This window comes from Balaenoptera borealis (genome assembly GCF_965194805.1).
Source record: "Balaenoptera borealis genome assembly, chromosome: 5".
Classification (NCBI taxonomy): domain Eukaryota; kingdom Metazoa; phylum Chordata; class Mammalia; order Artiodactyla; family Balaenopteridae; genus Balaenoptera; species Balaenoptera borealis.
Window position 1 is genome coordinate 139,357,691 of NC_138862.1, and position 26,041 is coordinate 139,383,731.

A 26,041-nucleotide genomic window follows, 5' to 3' on the forward strand; every position below is an offset into this window, starting at 1 on the left:
ACATCTGATACCACAGAAGTACAAAGAAGCGTAAGAGACTGCTATAAACAATTATATGCCAACAAATTGGACAACCTAGAAGAAATTGATAAATTCCTAGAAACATACAGTCTACCAAGACTGAATCATTATGAAATAAAAGGTCTCAACAGAATGGTGACTAGTAAGCAGATTGAATCAGTAATCAAAAACCTCTCAAAAAAACAAAATCAAGGATGAGAAGCCTTCACTGATGAATTCTACCAAACATTCAAAGAAGAATAATACCAGTCCTTCTCAAAGTCTTTCAAAAAACAGAAGAGGAGGGAACTCCTCCAAACTTATTTTATAAGGCCATCATCACCTTGATACCAAAACCAGAGAAGGATGCCACAAGCAGAGGAAATTACAGGCCAATATTCTTGATGCATTTACATATAGAAGTCCTCGATAAAATATTAGCACACCGAATTCAACAATACATTAAAATTATCATACACCATCATCAAGTGGGTATTATTTCAGGGATGCAAGGATGGCTCAACATCCTCAAATCAGTCAATGTGGTACACTACATTAACAAAATGAAGAATAAAAATCATGATATCTCAATAAATGCAGAAAAAGCATTTGGCAAAATCCAACAACAATTTATGATAAAAACTCTCAACAAAGTGGGTATAGAGGGAACATACCTCAACATAATAAAGGCCATATATGACAAACCCTCAGCTAACATTACTCTCAATAGTGAATGGCTAAAAGCTTTTCCTCTAAGATCAAGAACAAGACAAGGATGCCCACTCTGGCCACTTTTACTCAACATAATATTGGAAGTCCTCGTCAGGGCAGTTAGGCAAGAAAAAGAAATAAAAGGCATCCAAATTGGAAAAGAAGAAGTAAAAGTGTCACTATTTGTGGATGACATGATATTATATATAGAAAACCCTAAACACTCCATCAAAAAACCTGTTAGAATAAATGAATTCAGTAAAGTTGCAGGATACAAATTTAATTCACAAATATTTTGAGTTTCTGTACATTAATAACAAACTATCAGAAAGAGAAGTTAAGAAAACAATCCCATTTTCAGTTGCATCAAAAAGAATAAAATACCTATGTATAAATTTAACCTGGAGGTGAAAGACAAATTTAATGCCATCCATATAAAAATTCCAGTAGTATTTTTTACAGAAATAAGAAAATTAATCTTAAAATTTGTATGGAACCACATAAGACCCCAAATAGCCAAAGCAAACTACCAAAATACCAAGGGCATTTTTCACAGAACTAGAACAAATAATGTTAAAATTTGTATGGAAACACAAAAGACCCTGAATAGACAAAACAAAATTTAGAAAGAAGAACAGAGCTGGAGTAATCATACTCCCTGACTCCAGACTATACTACAAAGCCACAGTAATCAAAACGGTATGATAGTTGCACAAAAGCAGATGCATGGATCAGTGGAACAGAATAGAGAGCCCAGAAATAAGCCCATGCACTTATGGTCAGTTAATCCACCCACAACAAAGGAGGCAAGAATACACAATGGAGAAAAGACAGTCTCTTCAATAAGTGGTGCTGGGAAAACTAGACAGCCATGTAAAAGAATGAAATTAGAACATTCTTTAACACTGTACACAAAAATAAACTCAAAATAGATTAAAGGCCTAAATGTAAGACCAGAAACTATAAAACTCCTAGAGGAAAACGTAGGCAGAACACTCTGACATAAATCGAGCAATATTTTTTTGGATCTGTCTCCTAAAGCAAAGGAAATAAAAGCAAAAATAAACAAAAGGGACCTAATTAAACTCAAAGACTTTTTGCACATCAAAGGAAACCATCAAGAAAACAAAAGGGCAGCATATTGAATGGGAGAAAGTATTTGCAGATGATATGACCGATAAGGGATTAATATCCAAAATATAGAAACAGTTCAAACAGCTCAACATCAAAAAACAAATAACCTGATTTAAAAATGGGCGTAAGTACTGAATAGATGTTTTTCGAAAGAAGAAAAGCAGATGACCAACAGGCACATGAAAAGATGCTCAACATCGCTAATCATTAGGGAAATGCAAATCAAAACCGCGAGATACCATTCGACCCAGCAATTCCACTCCTGGGTATACACCCCCAAAAAAACAAAAACATTAATTTGAAAAGACACACGCACCCCAATATTCACAGCAGCATTATTTACAATTGCAAACATATGGAAGCAACCTAAGTGTCCATCAACAGAGGAATGGATAAAGAAGATGTGGTCACTTTATACAATGCAATACTACTCAGCCATAAAAAAAATGAAATTTTGCCATTTGCAGCAACATGGATGTACTTGGAGGGTATTATGCTAAGTGAAATAAGTCAGAGAAAGTATAACATCACCTGTGTATGGAATCTGAAAAATACAACAAACTAGTGAATATAACAAAAAAGAAGTAGACTCACAGATGTAGAGAATAAACTAGTGGTTACCTGTGGGGAGAAGGAAAGGGAGAGGGGAATATAGAGGTAAATACTGGCATTAATTCTGTTATTTAAAGATGTCATAAAAATTCTAAGCTTTTTCCACCCTTCAGTTCTGCCACACTCAGGCATGCCACCTCAAGGTCACAGAATGACTGCCACAGCTCTAGACACCACAATTAAATTCCAAGACAGGAATGAGTGGGAAGAGAAGGTAAAAGGGCACAATGGCTTGGATGATGAGAGCATTTCTTTTCTCATATCTCTCTTTTAATGAAAATTAAAATATCTTCCTGAATACCTGCAAGCTGACTTATCCAAATATCTAATTGAACAGATCTTATTAACCTGGCCAGGTAATAACAAGTGAAAAAAAAAAACAGTTTCACAATTATATGATTACTTATGGCTAGTTAAAAAGTTTAAGAAACTAGTTTAAAATTATGACCAGTAGCTGAGAAAGGTAGAATCATGGGGAACATGTTTATTTTTTCTCTGGTTCCCTAAGGCTTTGTAATACGGCTACATTAGTTTGATAATGAAAGCATGCACTTCTAGTGAAAATAAGTTCATTTGAACACAAAGTAATTAGACTTGCCTGAAAGACTCATTGATTTATCTAAAACCTTCTCTTACTTCCCACCCCACATATCTGTACTTTTGCAAAGCAGGGAAAAAGGTGGGGAAGCCCTGCTACGAACTTTATGGTCATTCTTTTAATTACAGAGTGTGCAGTGTCACAGCCCACATCTTGTCCAGTGTCTTCTGACTCAGAACATGATTATATTGATTTACTTAAAAATCCATCCTGCAAATCATATTTATTTTTTTAATAAATTTATTTATTTTATTTATTTTTATTTTTGGCTGTGTTGGGTCTTCGTTTCTGCGCACGAGCTTTTCTCTAGTTGCGGCGAGCGGGGGTTACTCTTCGTTGCGGTGCAGGGGCTTCTCATTGCGGTGGCTTCTCTTGTTGTGGAGCACGGGCTCTAGGTGCGCAGGCTTCAGTAGTTGTGGCACTCGGGCTCAGTAGTTGTGGCGCATGGGCTTATTTGCTCCGCGGCATGTGGGATCTTCCCGGACCAGGGCTTGAACCCATGTCCCCTGCATTGGCAGGCGGATTCTTAACTACTGCGCCACCAGGGAAACCCTGCAAATCATATTTAAAACATAGAATATACTTAGTAGTGAGCTGGAAATGTTGTGATTCGTTTTGTCTGGTTTTGTGACCTGCTTCTTGTTGCTTCTACCTTACTGGCCCCTCCCAGTCTCATTTGATGGCTTCTCCTGATTTTCCAACCTCTAAATGTGAAAGTCTCCTGACTCAGTACTCAGACCTCATCTTTGCTCTAGTTATACTCCCTAAATTATCTAATTCCCGTTAAGTCCACATTTATACCTTCAGCACAGATACTGTATTCAAACTTCAGACTCATTTATTCAACTACCTACTTGACATGTCTTCTTGGATGCTATTTATGCTTCTTAAACATTGTACAAATACCAAACTCTTGAAATCCCTCAAATCTGCAGGGTTATTTGTTTCTTCATCTCATAAAATGCACCTCTACTTGTCTAGTTTCTAACACAAAAGGACTGGCATCATTCTTTGATTCTTTTTTTCTCTCCTGCTGCGGTTGAATTCATTGGCATACTCGTTCAGCCTCTCCTTCTAAAGATGCCTCCGATCTGACCGTTTCCCATGACCTCCATTGCTCCCACCCAGAGAAGGCAGGTGACTTGGGGCACAGTCACACAGCTTATTGAGAGAGCCAGAACCCAATTCTAAGATATCTCGTATATAGACCAGTGTTCATCCAAAGTATAAAATGTCCGCAGATATGTTTTATTTCATATTTATACCTCCTCATGACTTAGGTCTGAAAGGTGTTCAACCTAAAATCTAATCATCAACAGAAATGAGTTTTTTCATGTAAAGGCAGTTTTCTGTGTTGCAGGTTAGGTGGCTGCTATGGTATCTGGTCAACATAACTCAGATGTACCGATAGCATTCACTCAGGAAAGTGTGTGTGTGTGTGTGTGTGTGTGTGTGTGTGTGTGTGCATGTGTGTGATAGAGACAAGATTTAATAAAAAAAAAAAATACACACCTACATAAGTGCTTGATGATGGAATATCCAAGGATAGACCATTTCCTTATAGAGTTTAGCATCTATTTGTAGTTTTGTGTATAGTGGGCTTGGGTTTGAATGGCCAAGAAATCATAAATAAATAAACTAACATGTTGAAGCATCATTAAAAATTGTAATACTCAGTCTTAAGGGAAAAAGCAGACTATAATGAGAGAAAATAATGTGGGGTGACTTATTTAAGATGACATAGTCAGGGAATGACTCTCTGAAAAGTGGACATTTGGTCTGAGACCTGAAAGATGAAACACAGGGGGAAGAAACTGCATGGGCACAAGCCTTGGGAGAGAGCTGGGAAGGACATTCTCAAATGTTAGATAGCAGGTAAGGAGTAAGTGAAATCCTAGATAAGGTGTTATGGGCCATAATAGAGATGTTTGAGGTTCATTCCAGTTGCCATGGAAAGCCTTTAAAAAATTTTAAACAGGAGAATGATGTTTTTCTTTGCAAAGATTATTCTAGGTAATAAGACCAAAGCAGGGGTTAAATCCATATGTGGAGAAGGTTGGCACCCTTCACCGTCACAGCATTGGTGTCACTGGTTTGTGAAAGAGTGAGGTCCCCATCAGTAGGTACTTGTGCCACCACAAGACAGAATATTGCAGAGAGGGCCTATGGGATTATAGATTGGGCATCAGGTTATATATGGACCTTTGTAATCATCCCCAAACTTTGAGCTCCTGTAGTACTATTAACTGAGCTAATTATTAAAAGTCTCTTTAGGAATGATAGAAAAATCATAAAATCAAAGGGGTTATTATTTAGAACAGAATTCTCCCAAACCTTATATATTAAATATATACTCACCTACAAAGTGGATATCCCCTTCCCAAGATGAGGCTGACATATATAATGTGAACCTTGCATTAGGGCAGATGGTCTCAATTGTTTTGGAAATCTATATCATCTAGTGGTGTTGTTTAAAATGAAGATCCAGGGCTCCCATCCCTTGGAGATTCTAATTTAATAGATCTGAAGTGAGGCCTGAGAAATTGCAACCTTAATAAGCATCCTAGCAGATCCCAATAGGCAAGGTGGACCAGGGCTGCACTTTAGGAAACAGTGGACTTGGTGACGTCCCTCTGCAGATCCTAGCTCTCCTTCACCTCTTGTCATCCACCGAGATCAGGAGTATTGTAGCTCTGAGGATATTTTAACTTGCATTGTCACGTTACTCAACCTTTATGAGCCAAACCCCCTTCACCTGTAATCACAGCATAAGATGCTTTTGTGAGGGCCAGAAATGCAAAATGCGGACCTGAGAGCCTGGCATATCATAGCTGTTTAATAAACAGCACCTACTGTCTGCCTTATTTCTGTCTAATTTATTTAGCTGCCTCTTTCCTAGTTATCTCAGTTTACTAACGCCGAGTCAGCATTGACCTGTGCTGGTTTGCTTCTCCATTATTGTCATCTTCCTCTTGCCTCCACCTCGCCCACAAATTCCCAGAGACCTGCAGCTATCACCTTAATTCAAGTTTCGCACTCTCTCTGCATCATTATAAAGGCACTAGAATAAAAATGCTAATATTACAGCTGTGGAATACCTGTAACTATCAAATTCATTTACTCTTGTGTTTCCTGCTACCTAAATTAATTCGCTCTTGTAGAACCCCTCATCTTTCCTGTTTAACGTGAGTCCTGGGAAGCAGAGAAGACTATGCAGTGGCTAGATAAGGTTCTGGAAAATGCTATCAAATGATGAGAAACATGTACATTGCATTAGCTTCCACAGAATATAAACAAAGTTTGAAGGGAGAGAGAAAAGTCAGTCCACTCTGGGGCACTGGGCACACTAATTTGTATCTGTTGTCTTCAAAAATTCAAATTGGAAAGCCCTTGAAATGTAAAAAAATAATAATGAAATGACTAAAATATGGCTGAATGAATCCCCTTTTTTCAAATCTTCATGTATGTTTGCAGTAAAGATCCTGTTCTAGTTTGTTTGAAATGAAAAGGAAATATTCTTCGAATTAAATGCCATTGCAAGCAAACTCTAGGTTGTGCTGGAGGAGGATCAAGGGACAAGTTAAATGAAATATTTGGGGAATCTGAATAGACACAGAATACGGCTGGTTTCATTTGCTGGGTTCCATTTAATCTGTCTTTCAATAGGTCCAATAAGATGCCCAAAGAAATAACGATGTCTTTCTGAACAAAAATATTGTCACGTCTTATTTTGTCTTTAAATAAACTCCTAAGAAAAGTTTTACAAGGGTGTACAATTGAAACCACAATTAGCTACCTATTTGGTAATTTGTTTATTTAAGAGAATAAATAAAATGAGACTTGTGCCAGAAAATCCAGGTCCCCGGATTGCCAAGGCGTTAAGCCCTCCCTGTCAGTTTCTGCCTAACTTCCTCTCTCCCTGACCCCTCCTCTGGATTGGGAGAGCTGGGATTTTTGTATCATCCAGGGAGAAAGTATAGTGAACACTGCGCTTTCTCCTCCTCTGTTTGCAAAAGCTGCAAAAAAGCTTGACCTTCCCAGGCAGCTCACTTACGGTTCATATTTGATTTGAGGGAGGAGAGGTAGGGAGGGACAGGAATCATGAATATGAAAATGTAGGAATGATAGACATTATTATTTAATAGACATTATGAGGCAGGGGTATTTACATCATGCCTGTTTCTTTTCTCTGGGCACTGTTGGGAACAGGTTAGCCTACCTTCTTCACTAGGGTAGTGGCTAAAAGACAGTATCCTGGATTAGAAAACTACAAAGTAGCCCTGAAGAGTCCCTAAGGATTCCCAAATGCTGAATTCATGTACACACGGTAGTTTTCTTTACTGAGTGAAAGTGCCTCATAATTTCATTTTATATTTTGGAGAAAGGGCTTTGTTTGGCATTATTTAACTTTGTTTGTTTCTTTTTTTTTTGCTTAATAGGTTTCCTAATAGAAAATAAAATTTTCTATTTCTGCTTACTGAAGACTTTACTAAAAGTAGCAGGTCAGGATGAAAACTATGGGCATGAGATGGACTGTTCAGGGCAGTTCTGACTTTATTTTTAAAGCAAAGTTGCTGGTTATAAATGATTCCTGCTAAATAATAAAACAATAGATTTGGCTACAAACAACTGCCCTCATTTGGTGTGCTTTAATAAAAACTAATAGGTTCCAAGTTTATTTCACTCATTTGCTTAACAAATACTTATTGAGCGCCTACTATGTGCCAGGCACCATTCCAGAGGTTGTGACTAAATGAATGAACAAAACAAACCACTGTCCCTTAGAGTGTACATTCCAGAGTATAGATAATAATGTTAATTTTTAAGAAAGTAAACAGATTATGTGAAAGACCATTTGTCTAAAAGACTAATTCTATTAGACAAGAACCCCAGAGAACTGGGGCATATTTTAGTATTATTTCAAATGTATTTGTAGAGAATCAATTGTGGATAAAATACCAAACACGTTTTATTATTATTGCCTTTGAGATTTTCTGGTTTCTCCCTCATTCATTTTACCTTTGATGAATCCTGTCTGCCTGTCTTAATTAAAAATCATTCTTTTTCGAAATGAAACTCATTTACTGAATTCTAAGAGACAGTGCACCTGAAAAGAAATAGCACCACTCACCACTGAAGTTCACACAGCTGAAAAATGGAATTTGCAAAACTTACTGGTGATTTTGCTAATACCAAATTATGATAAAGAGTATACTAAACTTGCTTTGAATTTATTCGTCTTAATGAGCTTTTATCTTTGTTTATTGGAAATTTTAAAATTTGTTGATCTAGATTCTTTCTACTTCATCAAGATTACTATTTGTCTTTAATCAAGTTATTTTTATTAAGCCATTCAAATGCATGGTTAAATACATTTTAAGATGTTTCCGAATAGGTATTCATGCATATGCTACAAAATTCAAACACTAAACAGGGAATATGATGAAAATCAGTCTCCTTTCCTTTTTTGTTCTCAGCCACGCAGGTGCCCTCCCTCATTCGTTTACTGTGGCTAGGTTCTTCTAGATCTTTCCAGTGATATTCTAAAGGAGCTTCTCAGACTTTACAATGTGCATATGAATCTTGTTAAAATACAGATTCTTATTCAGGGGGTCTGTGCTGAGGCTCGAGATTCTCCATTTCTAAGAAGTTCCCAGTGAGGCTGCTAGCTTCACTGGCGAGGTGGTGAAGCACATTAGTTTATATTTGTCTCTGTGTTTACTTGTTTATTGGCCTTAAGAGAGCAAGATGTTCTCATACATATACACAACTTTCTGCTTTCTACTATGACTTCAGCCCTAGGGTTCCAGCTTTGAGCTTTGCTTTGTTACAAAGTTTTCTTCTAATCTTTGCCCGAAGTGATCATTTATGCAGTATGTTAGAAATCAAACCATAAATGATGAACATTAGCAATACAACCATTTGAAGCATGCTACTAGGTGATGTGTAAATTGTAATGACTAGGAGAATCCCTCTTTGCAAATTTTCCATCTGCTTTTTAAAGTAAGGTTAGAAAAGTCCCCAATTCCAAGCAGCCTCTAAATTTTAGCAGAGAGCACACTGAGAACTTTAGCTTGCAGCCAGTACCATTAATCTAATACAGATGCCATCATACTTGGAAATGATACAATTAAGCTCCCCGAAAGCAATATAAAGTGCAAAGATCATTTAAATATTTTAAAGTCGTAAGCATTCATATTCTATGTACCTGGATAAAGTAGTCTCAAGAGATGACGGTGATCGATATCACAAGGGGTACAGATGTTGTCTTTGTTGGACCTGTATGTAAATGTAATTCAGACAGATTGGGAGCAACCCATAAAAGAAAATTAAAATTTCGTGCTTGTTTCTTCCCCTCTACAAGAAAATGAAGGCCTATAAGATTCAAGTTTGCCCATCTGTGTGGTCTGCAGAGTCTGTTCATATGAGTACTTGCTAACGCAGCACAAGATTTGGTTTTAAAAGAGAACCTGTATCAGGTTGCACTGTATCAGAGGCACTTTTCAGAAATAAAGATTTGGACCATCTAAGTCTCAGTTTCTGTGTCTTTGGCAGAAAAAGCCAAGGGGTACAGGTTTCTCTTTGATGTCCAGTTAGTATCTCTCAGTGTGTCTTTTGGTGTGACTGGCTCGGGGTCTCCATATGGAGGGCTCTTAGACTGGGTGCTGAGCTGGTTGTCTTAAAGGACTGAGGTTGAGGGGGAAGAGTGATTTGGATCTGTCCAATCTCTTGAGCATACACCATTCTACCACCAGTCGTGATTCTCAAACTTAGGTAATGTAGACGTGTACTAAACAGAATGCAGAGTCATAGAAAACAAACAGCATATCCTCCTGAATTTTCAATTGAATTAAAAATATGGCAGGTCCATATTAAAACATAATAAAAAAACACTCAAACAAGCATAAATACACAACACAGTAGAATGCAAAATTCTGATGGATTTTTAAGTTAACCTGAGATTTCAAACCGATATCTATCAAGCTTAGATCAGTGCCTCTAGGCTCCTTGGAATGCACATTTAGTGACTTCGGCCACTAAATACACTTTTACCTAGTAGAAGGTATTTCAATGGGGAAATTTTAGGAATACTGTGATATACATTGAAAGGGCATGAAGAGGTCAGAATCCAGATCGTTCGAATCGCAACTACATTTCTTTGTCTCCTGAGGGACTCTGGAGTGGGCCTATGCAAAATATTTTGGAGCCAAGAAAGTTGTTGTCATGTTTTTGAAATATTGACTTTCTGGAGGAAATGAGGAAGTGACCTAGAGGTTGTTGAGAGATCCAGACTGGCTTAGGAGATGTCATCAATGAACTTCTAATAAATGATCTCTGTAGAGAAAAATCTGTGCCTTTGAGGTCTTTGTAGACTGAAGGGGTAAAAATATTTTTCTAGAATTAACCCATTTCTGCTGGAAGTAAGAGAACAAGTCACTTCTTTACAGAAAGTATGCATGACGTAATAAACATTGTTTGTCACGTAGACTGGATTTCAATCCCTCCCTTCAAACCTTAGACTGGACACTAAAGTTCTCCAGGTCTTAGTGTTCTCATCTGAAAAATGGGCTGAGGATGAAAGGAGTTAGTAGTGGATCAGTAGTGGATCAGTGTTTGCGTTCTCCTCTTTTTTTTCCTTCTATATTTTTCCTTTCCAACTCCCATTCCCTGTGTGCCTGGGAGTCGACAATGAATAGTACATCTCCATTTGAATGGGAAAGTGGTACCCTACAGTCGGGACTCAAATGAGCAAATGAACCGGGTCTCCACCAACCCTGAGATTCCCTCTGATGATCCATGAAAGCTTTTGGCTAAGGAGACATTTAGATAATTATTCAACTACTCAAAATGTAAACACATTTAAATCTTCCTGTTTACCAGCACTTCAAACTAAATTTACACTAAAGGATGACCTAGAAACAAGGAAGAAAGAGCTGTGTGGCATTTAGATGTATATCACATATGCATAATTGATTCTTTAAAAGGTTAAATACCCTTGACATATGTATGGTTAGTGATATACCCATGATGGGTTCATAATCATTATGGCAGTGGCTTTGTTTTACATAATTCTAAAGTAAATGTCACATTTCTTCTTTGGAGATTCCAGGACTGGTATTCAGAAAAGCATATGTTTCTAAGTAGATAGCTGGGAAAAGAAGCTACTCTTTTCCACACAGAAGGACTATTCATGTAGCTAGTACACTAAGCTTTATGAGAAGCCGACTGCCACTAAATTCTCTCGAATTGAAATGCAATTACATATCGAGGGCAGGACAAGTGCTACCTATAAACAGAAAAGCTCAAATACATGACTTTTTTTTTTTTTTTTTTTTTTTTGCTTTGTTTTTGCAGGGTATTTGCAGGAAGAATTAAGTACCCCGAACACACTATAATCCTTAATTGAAATGCACAGATCAGGCAATTTGGTGAATCCTTTAGCGGCTTTTTTCAGAAGCTTATTGTAGCTCTGAGGGACTGGTCTTTTCTTATGTCCATAAACAATTATAAAGATGCTAAGGAAATTAATAAAAGAAGCAAGTCACTAAAAAGTATGTAGAATGAAATACCATAATATATGCCGTAAGAATCAGAAAAAATAGGCAACATGAGGATACATATGTAAGTGGTAAAAACTATGTAAATGGGAATGATTATTACGAAAATTCAAGTTATGGTTCTCTTTGGGAAAGGAGGGAAATACAATTTGTATGTTGCTCACAGGGGTTTTCACTAGATGAATGATCCATGGGTGTTCACTGTTGTATTTAAATACTGTTATTAAATCTTTTTTCAGGTGTGTTATATTTTCTAATTTTTGAAAATGGAAAAGGAAAAATAACAAAACACAGTGAAGAGAAAGCACAAATTAAGCGGGTAAAAAAAAAAAAGACAATGTAATATGGTAATCATAATAAAAGTAAATATTATCAGTCTCAGGTTGGTGGATGTATCTTCATGTTGTACTTTTAAAAAATTTAAATGCATGCTATGTGCAAGACACAGCTATAAAATACAAGTCCCTGCAAGGGTCAAAAGTAGAAAGACAGATAAAAACTAACCAAAGAAAACTATTGTGGCTATTTAAACGATGGGAAACTGGACTTTAGGACAAAATGTAATGTTATTTATTTTCTCTGTCTCTAATTCCTGTTTCTCCATTCATACTCTAAACCTGCTCCTTCCAGGCATCTGCTCCAACCCTCCAGGACTTTTGATAATTATCTCCACCCATTTTTGTCTTATTCCTAGCTAGTCATTTTAAAAGCCCTGGATCTTCAGTTTCTCAACTCTGGGAGTAGTTATCTGTGTACCATTGACTTGGTACTTACAATATGCTGTATTTTAATGTTATAGATATTCATGCATTTCTTTAATTATGTTGTAACATCCTAAAGCTAGAGATTATACTTTATTCATCTTTTAACACCCCCCTGTCACCTCACTCTAAAAACTGCCTTATGGTAGAACCATGTCACATGGCATATAGTAGAAAGTCAATAAACATGTCAGCAGTCGACTGAAAAATGGCTTCTGAAAACACATCAAAAGCTCTTTCAGGACATTTGAGTACTTTGCCAATGTTCTGCATTTGAGTTTTCTAAGCTAGCTCTCAGCCTAAATTTTAGAATGGAAGGAGGAAGAGAAACTAATGGTAAGAGAGTTACCCAGAACTGTGCAGATTGGTGAGACCAAGACCAATAGGAGGGTGCCCCCCTCTGGACCTAGCTGGGAACTCCCATAGGTTCAAGGCTGATCTTTAAGGTCAGGGACTGCATCTAATACACTTTTCTGCCTCTCTCTGCACCTGGAACAAAGTCCATCACATCGTACACCATCAATAGATGCTTCTGCAAAGTGTGAGAGAATTAAATATTAGTCTTGGATAATTTAATTCACTCCCATGGCCTCAAAACAATGTGCCACTGAAGGCTTCCCAGTATGGATTTTAAGCTCTGACTGTTCTGCAGAGGGAGAGGGTGACTGGGCAAGTAGATGAGTCAGCCCGGCCCAGGCAGGATGCAGATGTTAGCACTTGGATTTTTACTCTGGGCTTGGGAGGTGATTGGAGCAAAGCTGAGTAGAGTGGGTTTGGTTCTGCCAGCTGATGGGGGTCTATGGAAACATGCAACAGATGTTTAAAAAGAGATGGGAAAGCCCATGGAACAGATCGTCAGTGCTTGTCCTGCTGGCCACCAAGAAGTAGCTGGAATTCCTCTTTTCTCATGGCATACAAGATATGATGTCTGCTGCAAACCTCTTTTAAACTCTTAGTTTTTTAATAAGTAATACATAAAGCATATGATGTAAAATTCAAAGGATATAGTAAGAATATGGCAAAAATAAGTATTCCTATCACCTCTGCCCGTAATTGCTCTCTCTAAAGACATCTGCAGTTACCAGTTAACCCACTTGGTTTTAGGTATACATAAACACTTCCTGTTTGGGGATACATGTACATGTCTATATGGGTTTATATATTTTCTGACAAATAGTTCATCTAATAACATACTACACCGAATCATGATTTTTTTCATTTAACAATTTATGCCACAGTTCTTTCCATTTTTCTTTTTCTTTTTATTATCTTTAAAATCCCAGCCTCTAATATTGTCTGATACACTGACACTGTTCAACTTTAGTTTCGTGAGCAAATGAATGAGTGATCTCATAATAGTCTCTAATTCATTCTGAACCTGAAAGTCACCCACCAACGCATTTTATACATGTCTTGTCTTACCCCTCATCTCTAATATGCATCTTTTTGCCTGTAAACACCCCTCTAAGTTAATCTCAAAAAATTTGAACCTCCCTTGAATATGGCCTTTCAGGCTGTCCTCCAGAAGTCATCTCTAAGCACTTAACAACTGTGTCCTGTTTTTTATTGCCCTACATTCTTATTTGTTAATATAGTAGCCGTAAGATGTGAATAATACTGTTAATAACTTTTATTGAGTACTTATTTGTGCCAGACATTGTGCTAAGCATTTCTCACGAATCTCTACAACACATCTATGAAGTAAGGAACAGTATCACCCTCTCTGTACACCTGTCAGTGCCCTCCCAGGATCTCCTTGACTCAGCCTTAAGTTGCTGTGCAGACCATTTCCTTATATATAGTGGCTTCCAGCATCGTGCTGCCCAAGTGACCTCCGGAGAATGTGTTCAGCCCAAGTAGGCAGGCCAAAGTGCTAACATACTGACAACCCCAAAGTGATCCTAACCAATGAGGTATAGACACTCATGGAGGTGGATAAATACCCTGGCTTTCTCTCCTCTTTGGGAAAAGTTTGAGCTGTGCTCTGCCCAGTCATTTCTTCTGTGGGTCCCTGTGTGATTGAGCCTCAGTTGCTCATATCCGTAAACGCCTTTCTGTCTCACCCTTTATTACCTTTCCTCCCTGCCCACTTCCTTACTTCCTAGAATCACCTGCCAAATAAACTGCTTACAGTCAAATCCTTGCCTCAGGGTCTGCTTTTAGGGAAATCAGACCTAGGGAAACTGAGGTTTAGAATATGTGAGTAATTTGTTCAAGGTCATCTGTACATCAAGTGGCAGATTCAAGCTATGAACCAGAAGCCACACTCAGAAGCACCATCCCTTACTCTTAGGTAGATGCCTCAAAGGCATTATCCGCTGACTCTTAGGTAAGTGCCTCAAAGCAGACCAAGGAATGCTCTGTTCCCTCCATGGTGTGTTTCAAAATGCAAACCAAAGTCGGAGCTTAATACATACTTCTGCTGGGCAATGCCGTTCTACGTTTTGGGGTGTCTCTTTTCTACCCCAGCACATCAGGACTTGCATTTTAGGTAATGTTGGCTAAACATATGTGCTTGTGATTTGTTACTGAAAGTGCGATTTACAAAGAATTTCTCATGCTTGTTTACTTGCTGTCTTCTCCTTGTTGGTCTACAGATAGCAACTTCATCCTTGCCAACGCCCAGGTGGCTAAGGGTTTCCCCATAGTCTACTGTTCGGATGGCTTCTGTGAGCTTGCTGGATTTGCCCGAACAGAAGTCATGCAGAAGAGTTGCAGCTGCAAATTCTTATTCGGGGTTGAAACCAACGAGCAACTGATGCTTCAGATAGAAAAGTCCTTGGAGGAAAAAACAGAATTCAAAGGAGAAATTATGTTCTACAAGAAGAACGGTGAGTTGGCTTTTTCTGATGGGTGCTCCTTGGACAGTTGTGAAAGGTCACCCACCCTCTTTCAACTCCCATTGGCGTAATTGCTCCATAACTCCCACTAAGGCTTAATGGTATTTCACATAAATACAGTCTGTTATTGAAGTTCCACAAATAACTTGGACGATGGCCTTGTTTTGGCCATTAACAGCATAAACTACCTGAAAATTTAGCATTAGAATTACAATTATTCAATGTCAATATAGTAACTGAGGTAATATATGCTAAAATAAAGTGTATTATGTTGTGGTCATGCTTAAGATATATATCAGATATGATGGTTGTTAATATATTAACAGATAATCTTCTCTTCAGAGATAGTTTTCCATCTTTAAGAACCACATCTCAGCCTCAGTCATTAGGGACAGAGATCCGAGTGTTTGACAGCAGAAAAAGAAGTTAATTTAAAGGACATGAGCATAGGCATTTTCTCTTCCAGTTTCCTATCCACAGAGCCTTTCTCACTATTCTTAAATTCTAGAGACAAAATAAGAGACACACAGTGTCTCAGGGTGGGAGTACATTTTCCTGGACTCAACACTGCCACTGGGGAAATACTGTTTTCTTGTGGCTATGGTTTTGTGACTCTCTTCTAAATGAAAAAGTATCTAGGGATGGGTATAGTTTCCACAGTGCTTGGTTCCTACATGGGAATAGATATCATTATCCTGTAAGCCGTGATAGAGGGGGTGAATCCAAGAGGCATTATATTGGAGAAATGCTAGATCAAAAATGAGAACAAACCATCATTTTCCAGTTTGTAGAATTCTATCTCTTTTTTAAACAGTTTTCCTTTGAGTAACATAGTCCCCTGAGTTTTATTTAGCTGGGCACATGGCCGCCTAGCTAAAGAATATATTCCCCAGCCTTCTTTGCAGTTAGCTAGGGCATGTGTCTAAGTTCTGGCCAATGATATATAAGAGTGAATGATTTATGCAACTTCTGGGTGAAATCCCTAGAAAACGAAATTGTTTGCCCTCTAATTTCTCTTCTTCTCCTTTCCCGTGGTGTTGTGGACTGAATTACATACCTTCAAATTTCATATATCAAAGCCCTAACCCCCAGTGTAACTGTGTGTAGGGATAGGGCCTTTTAAGGTTAAATGAGGTCATAAGGATGGAGCCTTAATCCAATATGACTGGTGTCCTTATATGAAGAGGAAGAGACACCAGGGATATGTGTACATAGAGGAAAGGTCGTGTGAAGACACAGCAAGAAGGTAGCTGTCTGTGAGCCAAGGAGAGAGGCCTCACCTGGATCTTGGACATCCAGCCTCTAGAACTGTGAGAAAATAAATTCCTGTTGTTTAAGCCACCCAGTTTGTGGTATTTTGTTATGACAACCCTAGTAAACTCATACATATGAGTCAGAATGTTATGGCAAGGCTGGAAAGCCAGCTTCAACCATTTGTCAAGGTCGACACCATAGAGGAATACAGAGCAACAATAGGTAAGGAGCCTGGTTGTGGTTTTAGGTCCACCTTTCCCATCCTAGACAAAGACACATCCAGTTCTATCTTGTTTGAATCACTCTATTTCTAGGTCTTTTTGTTACAACATTTAAATTGTACTCTAATTCAAGGTTTCACAACCTTGGCACTATTAACATCTTAGGCCAATAATTCTTTGTTGTGGGGGCTGTCCTGTGCATTGTGGACAATTAGCAGCCTCTCTGGCCTCTTCAATACTTAGCACTGGGGTCATTTTTAGGAGGAGATATCAGAGCCTGAACATGGGGACTTCATCCTCTTTTAAAAGTTATTTGTCCTTGGAGGACAGTCCTTGATCATGTGAATTTTGGATGCATGGTAGTCAGGAAGTATTGGCAAACACCTCTCTGGGAGGAACAGGATATCCAATTCTTTGGCACCAGGAACACAGTTCAGACCATTGTGTCCTTCCCAGTGTCAATAGATAAGGCCTACATTGGAAATGCGATAAAATAAAAGGATTCTAGCTCTATCTAATTTTACCACAATCACTGAAAAGGGGGCCTGAGATAAAAGAAAATGGAGTTGGTCACTGAGAATGCAAACTGGTAGGGAGTGATAAAACCGCCATCTGGTGAACAAAGGGAAAAGGAGAGGCTTTGTCTGAAATATCCGCTGACTGCAGACTTGTCCTTCTTAAGATAGGTGCCTTGTACAGGTCTCTCCAAATCCATTTGTGTTTCTTCCTTTTTAAGCCTTCTTACAATATCCAAATGTGGCACCTCTGAGAAAGGTTTAGGCCAAGGAGGAGAATTTAGGTGGCAAGGCGAAAGGGTGGAGACTTTGGAGGTCAGATAAGTAGAAATATAAAGCACAGGGTGAGAGTGAACCCCCAAAAGAGTTTCCTGAGCCTAGTTTTTTATAAAGATGCCTACAACCTTGGACCCCTTTGGATGGAAATCATTAAAGGCACCAAGAAAGAATAAGGTGTTTAAAAATTAGGTAATAAAATAAGAAGACAACTAGCTTCACAGATAAGCATAATACTCAAACTTCTAAAATACAGAGAGTAATATTTTATATTTTTATGTGCAGGAGTTAACATTTCTTATTTCTTGTCCTCCCTTTAAATTTCCCAGATTCTACCTATACATCAGAAATAGACCATTAAGATGTCTTTTCAAAAAGCAGTCCCCTCTACTTCTGCTGATATACAAAAGACATTAACCACGGCTATTCTAGACAAACAAATGTATGGGTACCCGAACCAAGGGTAACAATTTTATAAATTTGGTGTTTATCCTCATTGTTTTGTTTTGTTTTTAATATCAGCAATACTTATATGTGCGTGGTTCCCTCCTTTTTTACACACAGCATACTTTGCACACTGTTCTATAGTTGCAGAGCAATATCTTTTACAACTGTGTATACCTTGTAGAACAACATATGCTGGATGACAATCATTCTTTTGTACAGTATTACATCATACGGATCCATCATAGTATTACATAGTATTACATCAGGTGGCTCCATCCTAGTCACTTACAGTATTACATCAGGTGGATCCATTATAGTATTACATAGTCAGTTAAACAAACTTCTACTGGTGGACACTTGTGTTCCCTCTAAAATGTGATCACTCATTTGCATAGTATTACATCGTGTGATTCAGTTCAACGACTCCCCTACTAATGGACATTTGTGTTCCCTCTAGAAAGTTATCTGTTTTCTTTGTTCTTTCTGTCTGTCTGTCTCTCTCTTTTAAGTATACTGTTGCTATTTAGAAAGTTTTGTGTTTTTTTCTAAAAGTTATCTTTTATGTGATATGTTTATATTGTATAGTCTCACTTTTTAAAGATTTTTGTCTTCATTTTCTATCATAAGCAATCTTATAGTTAACCAGGAACCACTTCTCCCTCCTTTCTCTCCCCACAAGCTAATTTAAAGTAATGTCCTTTTAGTACCAGTTAATATCTATAAGACAATCAGCATGCATGGTCTGCTTTCCTTATTATCGCTCTATGTTCCTCTCTCACCTCTTTCATAGTTATATTTACATTGTCAACTCAAATAACAATTGCATGTATTTTGTCACTCTTATCCTCCTTTATTTAATCTTGTTGCTACAGTGAAATAATGATCACCTTATATTCTGTCCTAAAGCTTCTTCAATAATTTCTTGGTTGTCAGAAGCTTGTTCTCTGGGTCATCTTAGAAAGAGCTCATGGAAACTGTTTCCCTGAGCCCCTGCATTTTAATAACAGTATGACTGTGGCCTTTGTACTTGTAGATCAATTCGGGTGAAAATTAAACTTTTGGTTTATATTTTCTTCACTTTACTAACTCAATTATGTTATTCTTTTGTGTACTGGCATAGAGTATTATTTTACCCTAAAAGTGCTGCTAATTAAGTGAGTTGGTGTTCTGTCCTGGATGTTCAGTGAATTTATTTTATTATTTCATTTCATTATAATCTAATAGTTTTACTGGAATATATCTTGGCATAGGTCGAGGTCAGCAAACTCTTTCTGTAAAGGGCCAGAGAGTAAATATTATACATTCTGCAGGCCATACAGCCTGTGTTGCAAGTACCCATCTATGTCATCATAGTGTGAAAACAACCCAAGAAAATATGTAAATGAATGGGTGTTACTGTCTTCCAATAAATATTTTATTTGCAAAAACAGGAGGTGGGCTAGATTTGACCTACAGGCCAGTTTACTGATACCTGGTTTAGAATATTTTGGATCAGATTTTTCCTCTGATATGCGATATGCCCTGTAGTATTTATGTTTAAGACCCTTTTACTTGGGGAAATTTTTCTTGAATTTTAATTATCATTTATCTGTTTTCTCACTTTGATTTTCCTCTTTACGGTCACTTATTACATGTGTGTTGGCTCTTCTTTGCCTGTCCTCTGTACCTATCATTTTCTTCCTCTTTTTCATTTATTTTATTTTTTTTGTTTTCAGTTTTTCACCTTGTGCAATTTATTTACTTTCCTTTCCTTTTGTGGTATCTATTCACACTTGTATTTCTTCTCTTTAAGTCTTCAGTTCTTTATCTTTCATTTATATCCTCTCCTGAGCTCAGTTAGGTCATATTATTTATATCACTCTTTTGACTTGTATCTTAGTTCAGACTGCCATTGCAAACTATAGACTGGGTGGCTTAAACAATAGAAATTAATTTTCTTACATTCCTGAAAGCTAGAAGCCCCAAATCAAGGTGTTGGAATGGTTTGTTTCTTTTTAGGCCTCTCCCATTGTCTTATAGATGGCTGTCTTTTCTCTGTGTCTTCATATGGTCTTCCCTTTGTGTGTCTTTTTGTCCTAATCTCATCTTCTTATGACACCAGTCATATTAGATTAGGGCCCACCCAAATGACTTCTTTTTAAGTAATTACATCTTTAAAGACCCCCATCTCCAAATACAGTCACATTCTGAGGTAATGGGGATTGGGACTTCAACACATGAATTTTTGAGGGCATACAGTTCATCCCATAACTCCTAGTCATATTATTTCTGAGCTTTTCTAAATCAATGTAGGTTATGTATGTAGTTATTTCAAAGTTTGTAAATTTTCTTAATTACTTTTTACTTATTTCGAAATATTTGGGTTTTGTGTGCTTACGGAATATTTTGAATGTGTCTTTACTTTCTGTACCTGTATTCAGATACTTTTTCTCTTTATCTTCTCTTTCATCCTTTTCTATTGTCATGTTTGAATTTTTTTTCTCAACTTTAAGTATATTGAAAATAGAGGTGTGCTAGGAAAACTTTCCTAAACCTATGGCTCCTTTTGCCATTCCCCAAACGTTTTCTTTTTCTTTTTTTTAATGCTTTCCCCATATAGCTACAATTTTTGCTTCTTTCTGAGTTAGGTCTCCTCTCCTAGTGAGGACCTGTTTCACACTAGTATTAGAAATGTTTCCTTTCTTTACCCTGATTTTCCTGCTCTGACCAAGTAGGGCTCTGGTTTGAGCAGTTTCTCCTCAGTATAGTTCTATACCTCAGTGAGTTCTATACGTCCAGCAAAGAATTTCTGCTGGGTTTTCTGAGAACATTGGAGGCTCAGGCAACCCCAACGCCATCCTACCTTTCTGTAGCCCATTCTCACTCACCTTCAAATTGGAGACTGGGAAGCTCTGTGTTAGTTTTAATCATTTTCAGATATGTGTGTGGAATCCTCTACTTACAGAGGATTTCTTCTTTGGGGAGTAAACACTTGTTGACAAATTATGAGGTCCCAAGCTCTAGGGCTATTAAAAGCCTTCTTTCTGACATTCTTTTTTTTTTTTTTTTTTTTTTTTTTAATAAAGCTGCTGCTCCTGCAAGGGTCTAGCTTCTTAGTTGGTATTGCTCATCATTCTGTATTCTCAGGTTTATGAGGACACACTGTCATAGAGTTTGGTTGATAATGTATTTTTTGGATTTCTGATTTTGCTATCTTAGTTACTTTAATTTCGTGAAAGGATTGGGGATATTTCAAAACCAAAGTCGTCATGGCCACTGCTGTATTTTAACTAATCCCTTTAGACAAGGAAGGTATAATTGCTTTGGGTATATAAGTCCAATTTTTTATCATCTCCTTCTCCTTTCTTTCTGTCTAAATTTCCATTTGCATGGTTGGGATGTGAGGATCTTATACTAACTCGTGGCATAGTGTAGAAAGGGTCCCCCTAACTCCTTGTGTGTTCACTGCTTCATGCCTGACCCATCTGTCTGATGCTCCCCTTATTGGCATTTGCAGCTGCATTCTGTGTCTGGTGATACTCCCTACATGACTTCACCTCCGCTTAGCTCTTGAAACCACCATAGATCTCTCTTCATTTTTGCCTCTCTTTCATCATGCCACTGATCAAGGCATTCATTATTGTTCTCTATCCTCTGTATTGCTAGCCTTGGGAGGATAATGGATATCTTAGGTGAGCATTCCCATCCTTCACACATGGAAGCAAAGGGAGACTCTGAGTATACTCGAGCATCCTTTACGCTATCACATTTCCTCAAAAGCCGGCAGCCACCTTCATGCTGATAAAGAGGTAGTCTGGCAAGCAGGTTCTCTCAAGTGTCCCAAAGAGAAGGTAAAATGTCTCTTCTGCCTTCGATATTTCCAAAAAACTATCAAAACACTACTGGGTGTAAGACAGGGTACAAGGATCTATTGTACAACATGGGGAATACAGCCAGTATTTTGTAATAACTGAAAATGGAAAGTAACCTTTAAAATGTATTAAAAAACATAAAATTTTAAAAAGAAAGAAATAAAAATAAAATAATTGATAAGAAAAACACACACACACAGCTTTTCCCTGCTTCAAAGCTGTGAAACCTTATAGAGAGGAGATTGTTTCTGGCCTCCCCTACTTTCTCACAATCCCTCAAGCTGAGAATGGACAAGCTGGGATGTCATGTCATATTTGTCTTCTTCCTAACTCTGGCTTCTTGGCTAAATGTTAGTGGTAGAAAATTGTATCGTCTCTGTGTCATGGAAGACCATCATGGTTGAATCTACAAACCCCAACCTTAATACGTTTATCTTAGCATATCTTCTCTGCAGAAAGCTTATCTATCTTTCAAGCCTATATTTATATTAAATAGATTTAACAAGAAGAGAAATGCTGCAAGAGAACAAAGATTTAAGAAGAAAATTAAAATGAGATAGTTAATTTTGCAAAAATATTATCCTGATATATTAGTTTGCTAGGGTTATCATAACAAAGTACCACAAAATGAGTGGCTTAAACAACAGAAGTTTATTGTATCACTATTCTGAAGTCTCGAAGTCGGATATCAAGGGATCAGTTGGGTTGGTTTCTTCTGAGGGCTGACAGGAGGAGTTTGTTCCATCCCTCTCCCCTAGCTTCTGGTGATTTTCTGGCACTCTTCAGTATTCTTTACCTTGTAGAAGCATCACCCTGATCTCTGCTTTCATCTTCACATACTATTCTCCCTGCATGTGTGTCTGTGTCCAAATTTCCCCATTTTATAAGGACACCAGTCATATTGGTTTAGTGCCCACCCTAATGACCTCATCTTAGCTTACCTCTGTAAAGACTCTATCTCCAAATAAGGTTACATTCTGAGGTATTGTGGGTTAGGACTCTTATTTACTCCTTTGGGGGAACAAAATTAAACCCATAACACCTGGTTACATTTACATTAAACAGGTTAGAATTTAAGTCACTTCCCCAAGATCATAAATAAAGAAACCAGGATATATAAAAATCCTCTGACTCTAAGGTCCTCGCTCTTAAAACACTGGTTGTCTGTGGGAGTGGGAATGGTACCACATCCTAGGAGCATTCTGCCAATCTCCGGGGGTGTTTGACTCAAAATTGGGGGTTCTTTTGCCATTTAATGGGCAGGAGTCAGGGATGCTAGATATACTGTAATGTACGGGGTGGTCTTGCAATTGAAGAATTGTCCACTGCTTGGCTTGACTTTCTTTCTTCCATTCTTTTCTTTTTTCTCTTCTCTTTTCTTTTCTTCTTTCTCTTTCTTTTCTTTTCTTTTCCCTTCCTTCCTTCCTTCCTTCCTTTCTTTTCCTTTCTTTCTTTTTCTTTCTTTCTTTCTTTCTTTCTTTCTTTCTTTCTTTCTTTCTTTCTTTCTTTCTTTCTCTCTCTCTCTCTTTCTCTTTCTCTTTCCTTCTTTCCTTCCTTTTCTCTATCTCTCTTTCTTCCTGAGCTTTATTGAGGTATAACTGATATACAAAATGTTTCAAACATTTAATGTGTATATTTTGATGAGTTTGGACATACACATACAGCCATGTTACCATCACCACAGTCAAGGTACTAAGCATATCCATCACCTCTAAAAATTTCCTGTGTTCTTTTGTGTTTGTTTGTTTGCTTGTTTGTTTTTTGTGGTAAGAACACTTAACATGAGATCTATCCTCTTAACATTATGCTAAGTGAAATAAGCCAGTTACAGAAGGACAAATACTGCATGATTCCCCTTATATTAGGTATCTCAAAGGTCAAATTCATAGATGCAGAGAATAGAATGGCAGTTGCCAGGGGTTGAGAGGAGCGGAAAATGTAAAATTGTTGCTCAATAGATATAAAGTTTCAGTTATGCAAGATGGGTAAGTTTTAGAGGTCTGTACAGCATAGTACCTGCAGCTAACAGTACGGTATTGTGCACTGCATGACTTTCTAATGCCCCACCAGGCTCTCCAGGAAGTAAAACACTGGTTTCTAATGACCTGAACTTGGAACTTAACACACAGTGTTTTTTTGGAAGACTTTAATTTGCTACTGAATTTCCAAGAATAAAACCATAGTGTAGTGAGAGAAGATTGAACTTTATCTCATTTAGAACTTCACTATTTAAGAAAATCTTGTCACTGTCTCCCAATACTTGTCACGGATGTGCACATCTGCTCAGGTTCTGCACTTGGAGCTGTTGCATTTACAGTGATTCTGTATATTGGCCCAATTATCCAACTGCTTGATAACTTCTTCTGTTGTCATCCGTCATACCTGAGCATTTCATGTTGAGATGCATATTATTTTACCAGAGACAACCTCACTTTTATTTCTGTTATATTACTGTTAATAATATAGAATGTCTGAAAACTTTTCTGAAAATAATGTGCATTATAAGCAGGCAAGTTTTATTATTTAGATTTTTCAGTTCTAAATAGAAAAGAGGGAAATACAAGAGTTTGTTACAGAAGGGAATCTTGAGTCTGATAGGGTGGTGGAAAAGTCTCTTAACTCACAGACTCAATCATTCCCATGTCACTTTCAAGATTTGTCATTTATGTCCATGTACCTACTGAACTATTGCTTGCTTAACGTTTTTCTTTAAGTTGACTCTTTTATTCTTACTCTAATTGCAAGCAAAGAAAACTAAATCACCACTCTCAATAGAAAACAGGGATCACTAGCTCAAACAGAAGGTAACCATAAATAAATATACAATGAAAATACCATTATTAAACTTTTAACATTAATAAAAAGTATACATGATATCTAAGTAATAATAAATCTAATTGATTATATTTTGCCAAGCAGCACATATGTTATTTTATTTAATTTTTCTAATAACACTTCAAAATAAATACGAATTATCTCACATTTACAGATGAAGAAAGTGTGATGCAGAGAAATGATGTGAACACAGCCCTATGCGCTCACCTTGGAATTGCCCCAGCAGTTCTCCTTTGTTCATTTTCTTTACTCACTGATACACTTCACATTTCTTCTTTTAATTTTCTCATGACATGGTAAAATGTCTAGAAATGTTAATGCCAAGGAGAGGGGAGTCCAAGATAGTGGCATAGGAAGATCCTAACCTCACCTCCTTCCATGGACACACCAAATCTATAGCTACATCTGGATCATTTCTCTTTGAAAAAGATCTGAAACCTAATTTGAAGATTAAAAAAATGCATGAGCTCATGCATTTGAAGTCCTTTGAAGAGTAAATGTCAGCGACATAATGTCAAATAAGTAAAAAACTCTTCCTTCACGTGCATGTGGAATTTCACTCTGTTCCCCAAACAGGCCTCATATTGTCTTGCCTCTGGAAATTTTCACGTGGGGTTGTTCCCTTCAGGAAGCAACTTAAATGTCCTTTCTCTGGAATTTTCTTCCAGACACCCAGGCTAAACATCTGACCCCCTTCTCCTTGTTCCAGCAGGACCTCACACAAACCTTTGTCAAATTGTTTTGCAGTTCTTTATGTGTGTGTGTCCTCAAATAGATAATTGGAGCGGTTGGTCCTATTCATGCTTTTATTTCCCTCAGTGCCTATCTCATGAGAAATGGTTAATAAACATGTGTTAAAGGAAAAAAAAAAAAAGATCTGAAACCTACATGAACTACTTCTTCACAACAAAGGTTAAAAGGACCACATCGAGATGGGTAGGAAAGGCAGAGACACAGTCTTAGCAAAATCCCCACCCCTGACATGGTGACTCACAATAGGGGGGGATCTCACCAATCCAGCACTTCTTCTGGAGAAACGAGGGGTTGGTGCCCCACATCAGATACCCCAAACCCTGGGAGCTACATCAGAGAGATGAACCCCCAAAATACCTGGCTAAGAAAACCAATAGGTGGTGTCCAAGGGACCCAAAGTGCTATAAGAAACTGAGATTTCCTTTTTAAAGGGCTCACATACAATCTCACACACCCCAAGACCCAGTGAACAAACAGCAGTTTGAAAAGCATCTAGACTATATGTGAAGGGGACTCATTTGCTAACCTAAAAGCCTCTGCTGAAGGGACGGGCGGCAGTTGAAACTCTCCCTGGAGACAGAGGTGCTGGCAGGTGCCGTTATTACACTCTCCACCTGCCCCAAGGGCACACCTCTTGCCACTATTCCAGGCACAGTCCTGCCGCCTTGCTGAAGC

General features: G+C 37.8%; 1 protein-coding gene across 1 annotated transcript in view; it reads left to right on the forward strand.

Moving 5' to 3' along the window:
* Positions 1-14,711: 14,711 nt before the first annotated feature.
* The window catches only part of KCNH8 (potassium voltage-gated channel subfamily H member 8), a 272,237-nt gene continuing 260,907 nt past the window's right edge, over positions 14,712-26,041 (forward strand). Inside the window, exon 1 of the mRNA XM_082392854.1 lies at positions 14,712-15,205. Within this exon, the coding sequence (XP_082248980.1) occupies positions 14,932-15,205 (274 nt within the window). The 5' untranslated portion in view covers positions 14,712-14,931. The remainder of the gene's footprint in view (positions 15,206-26,041) is intronic.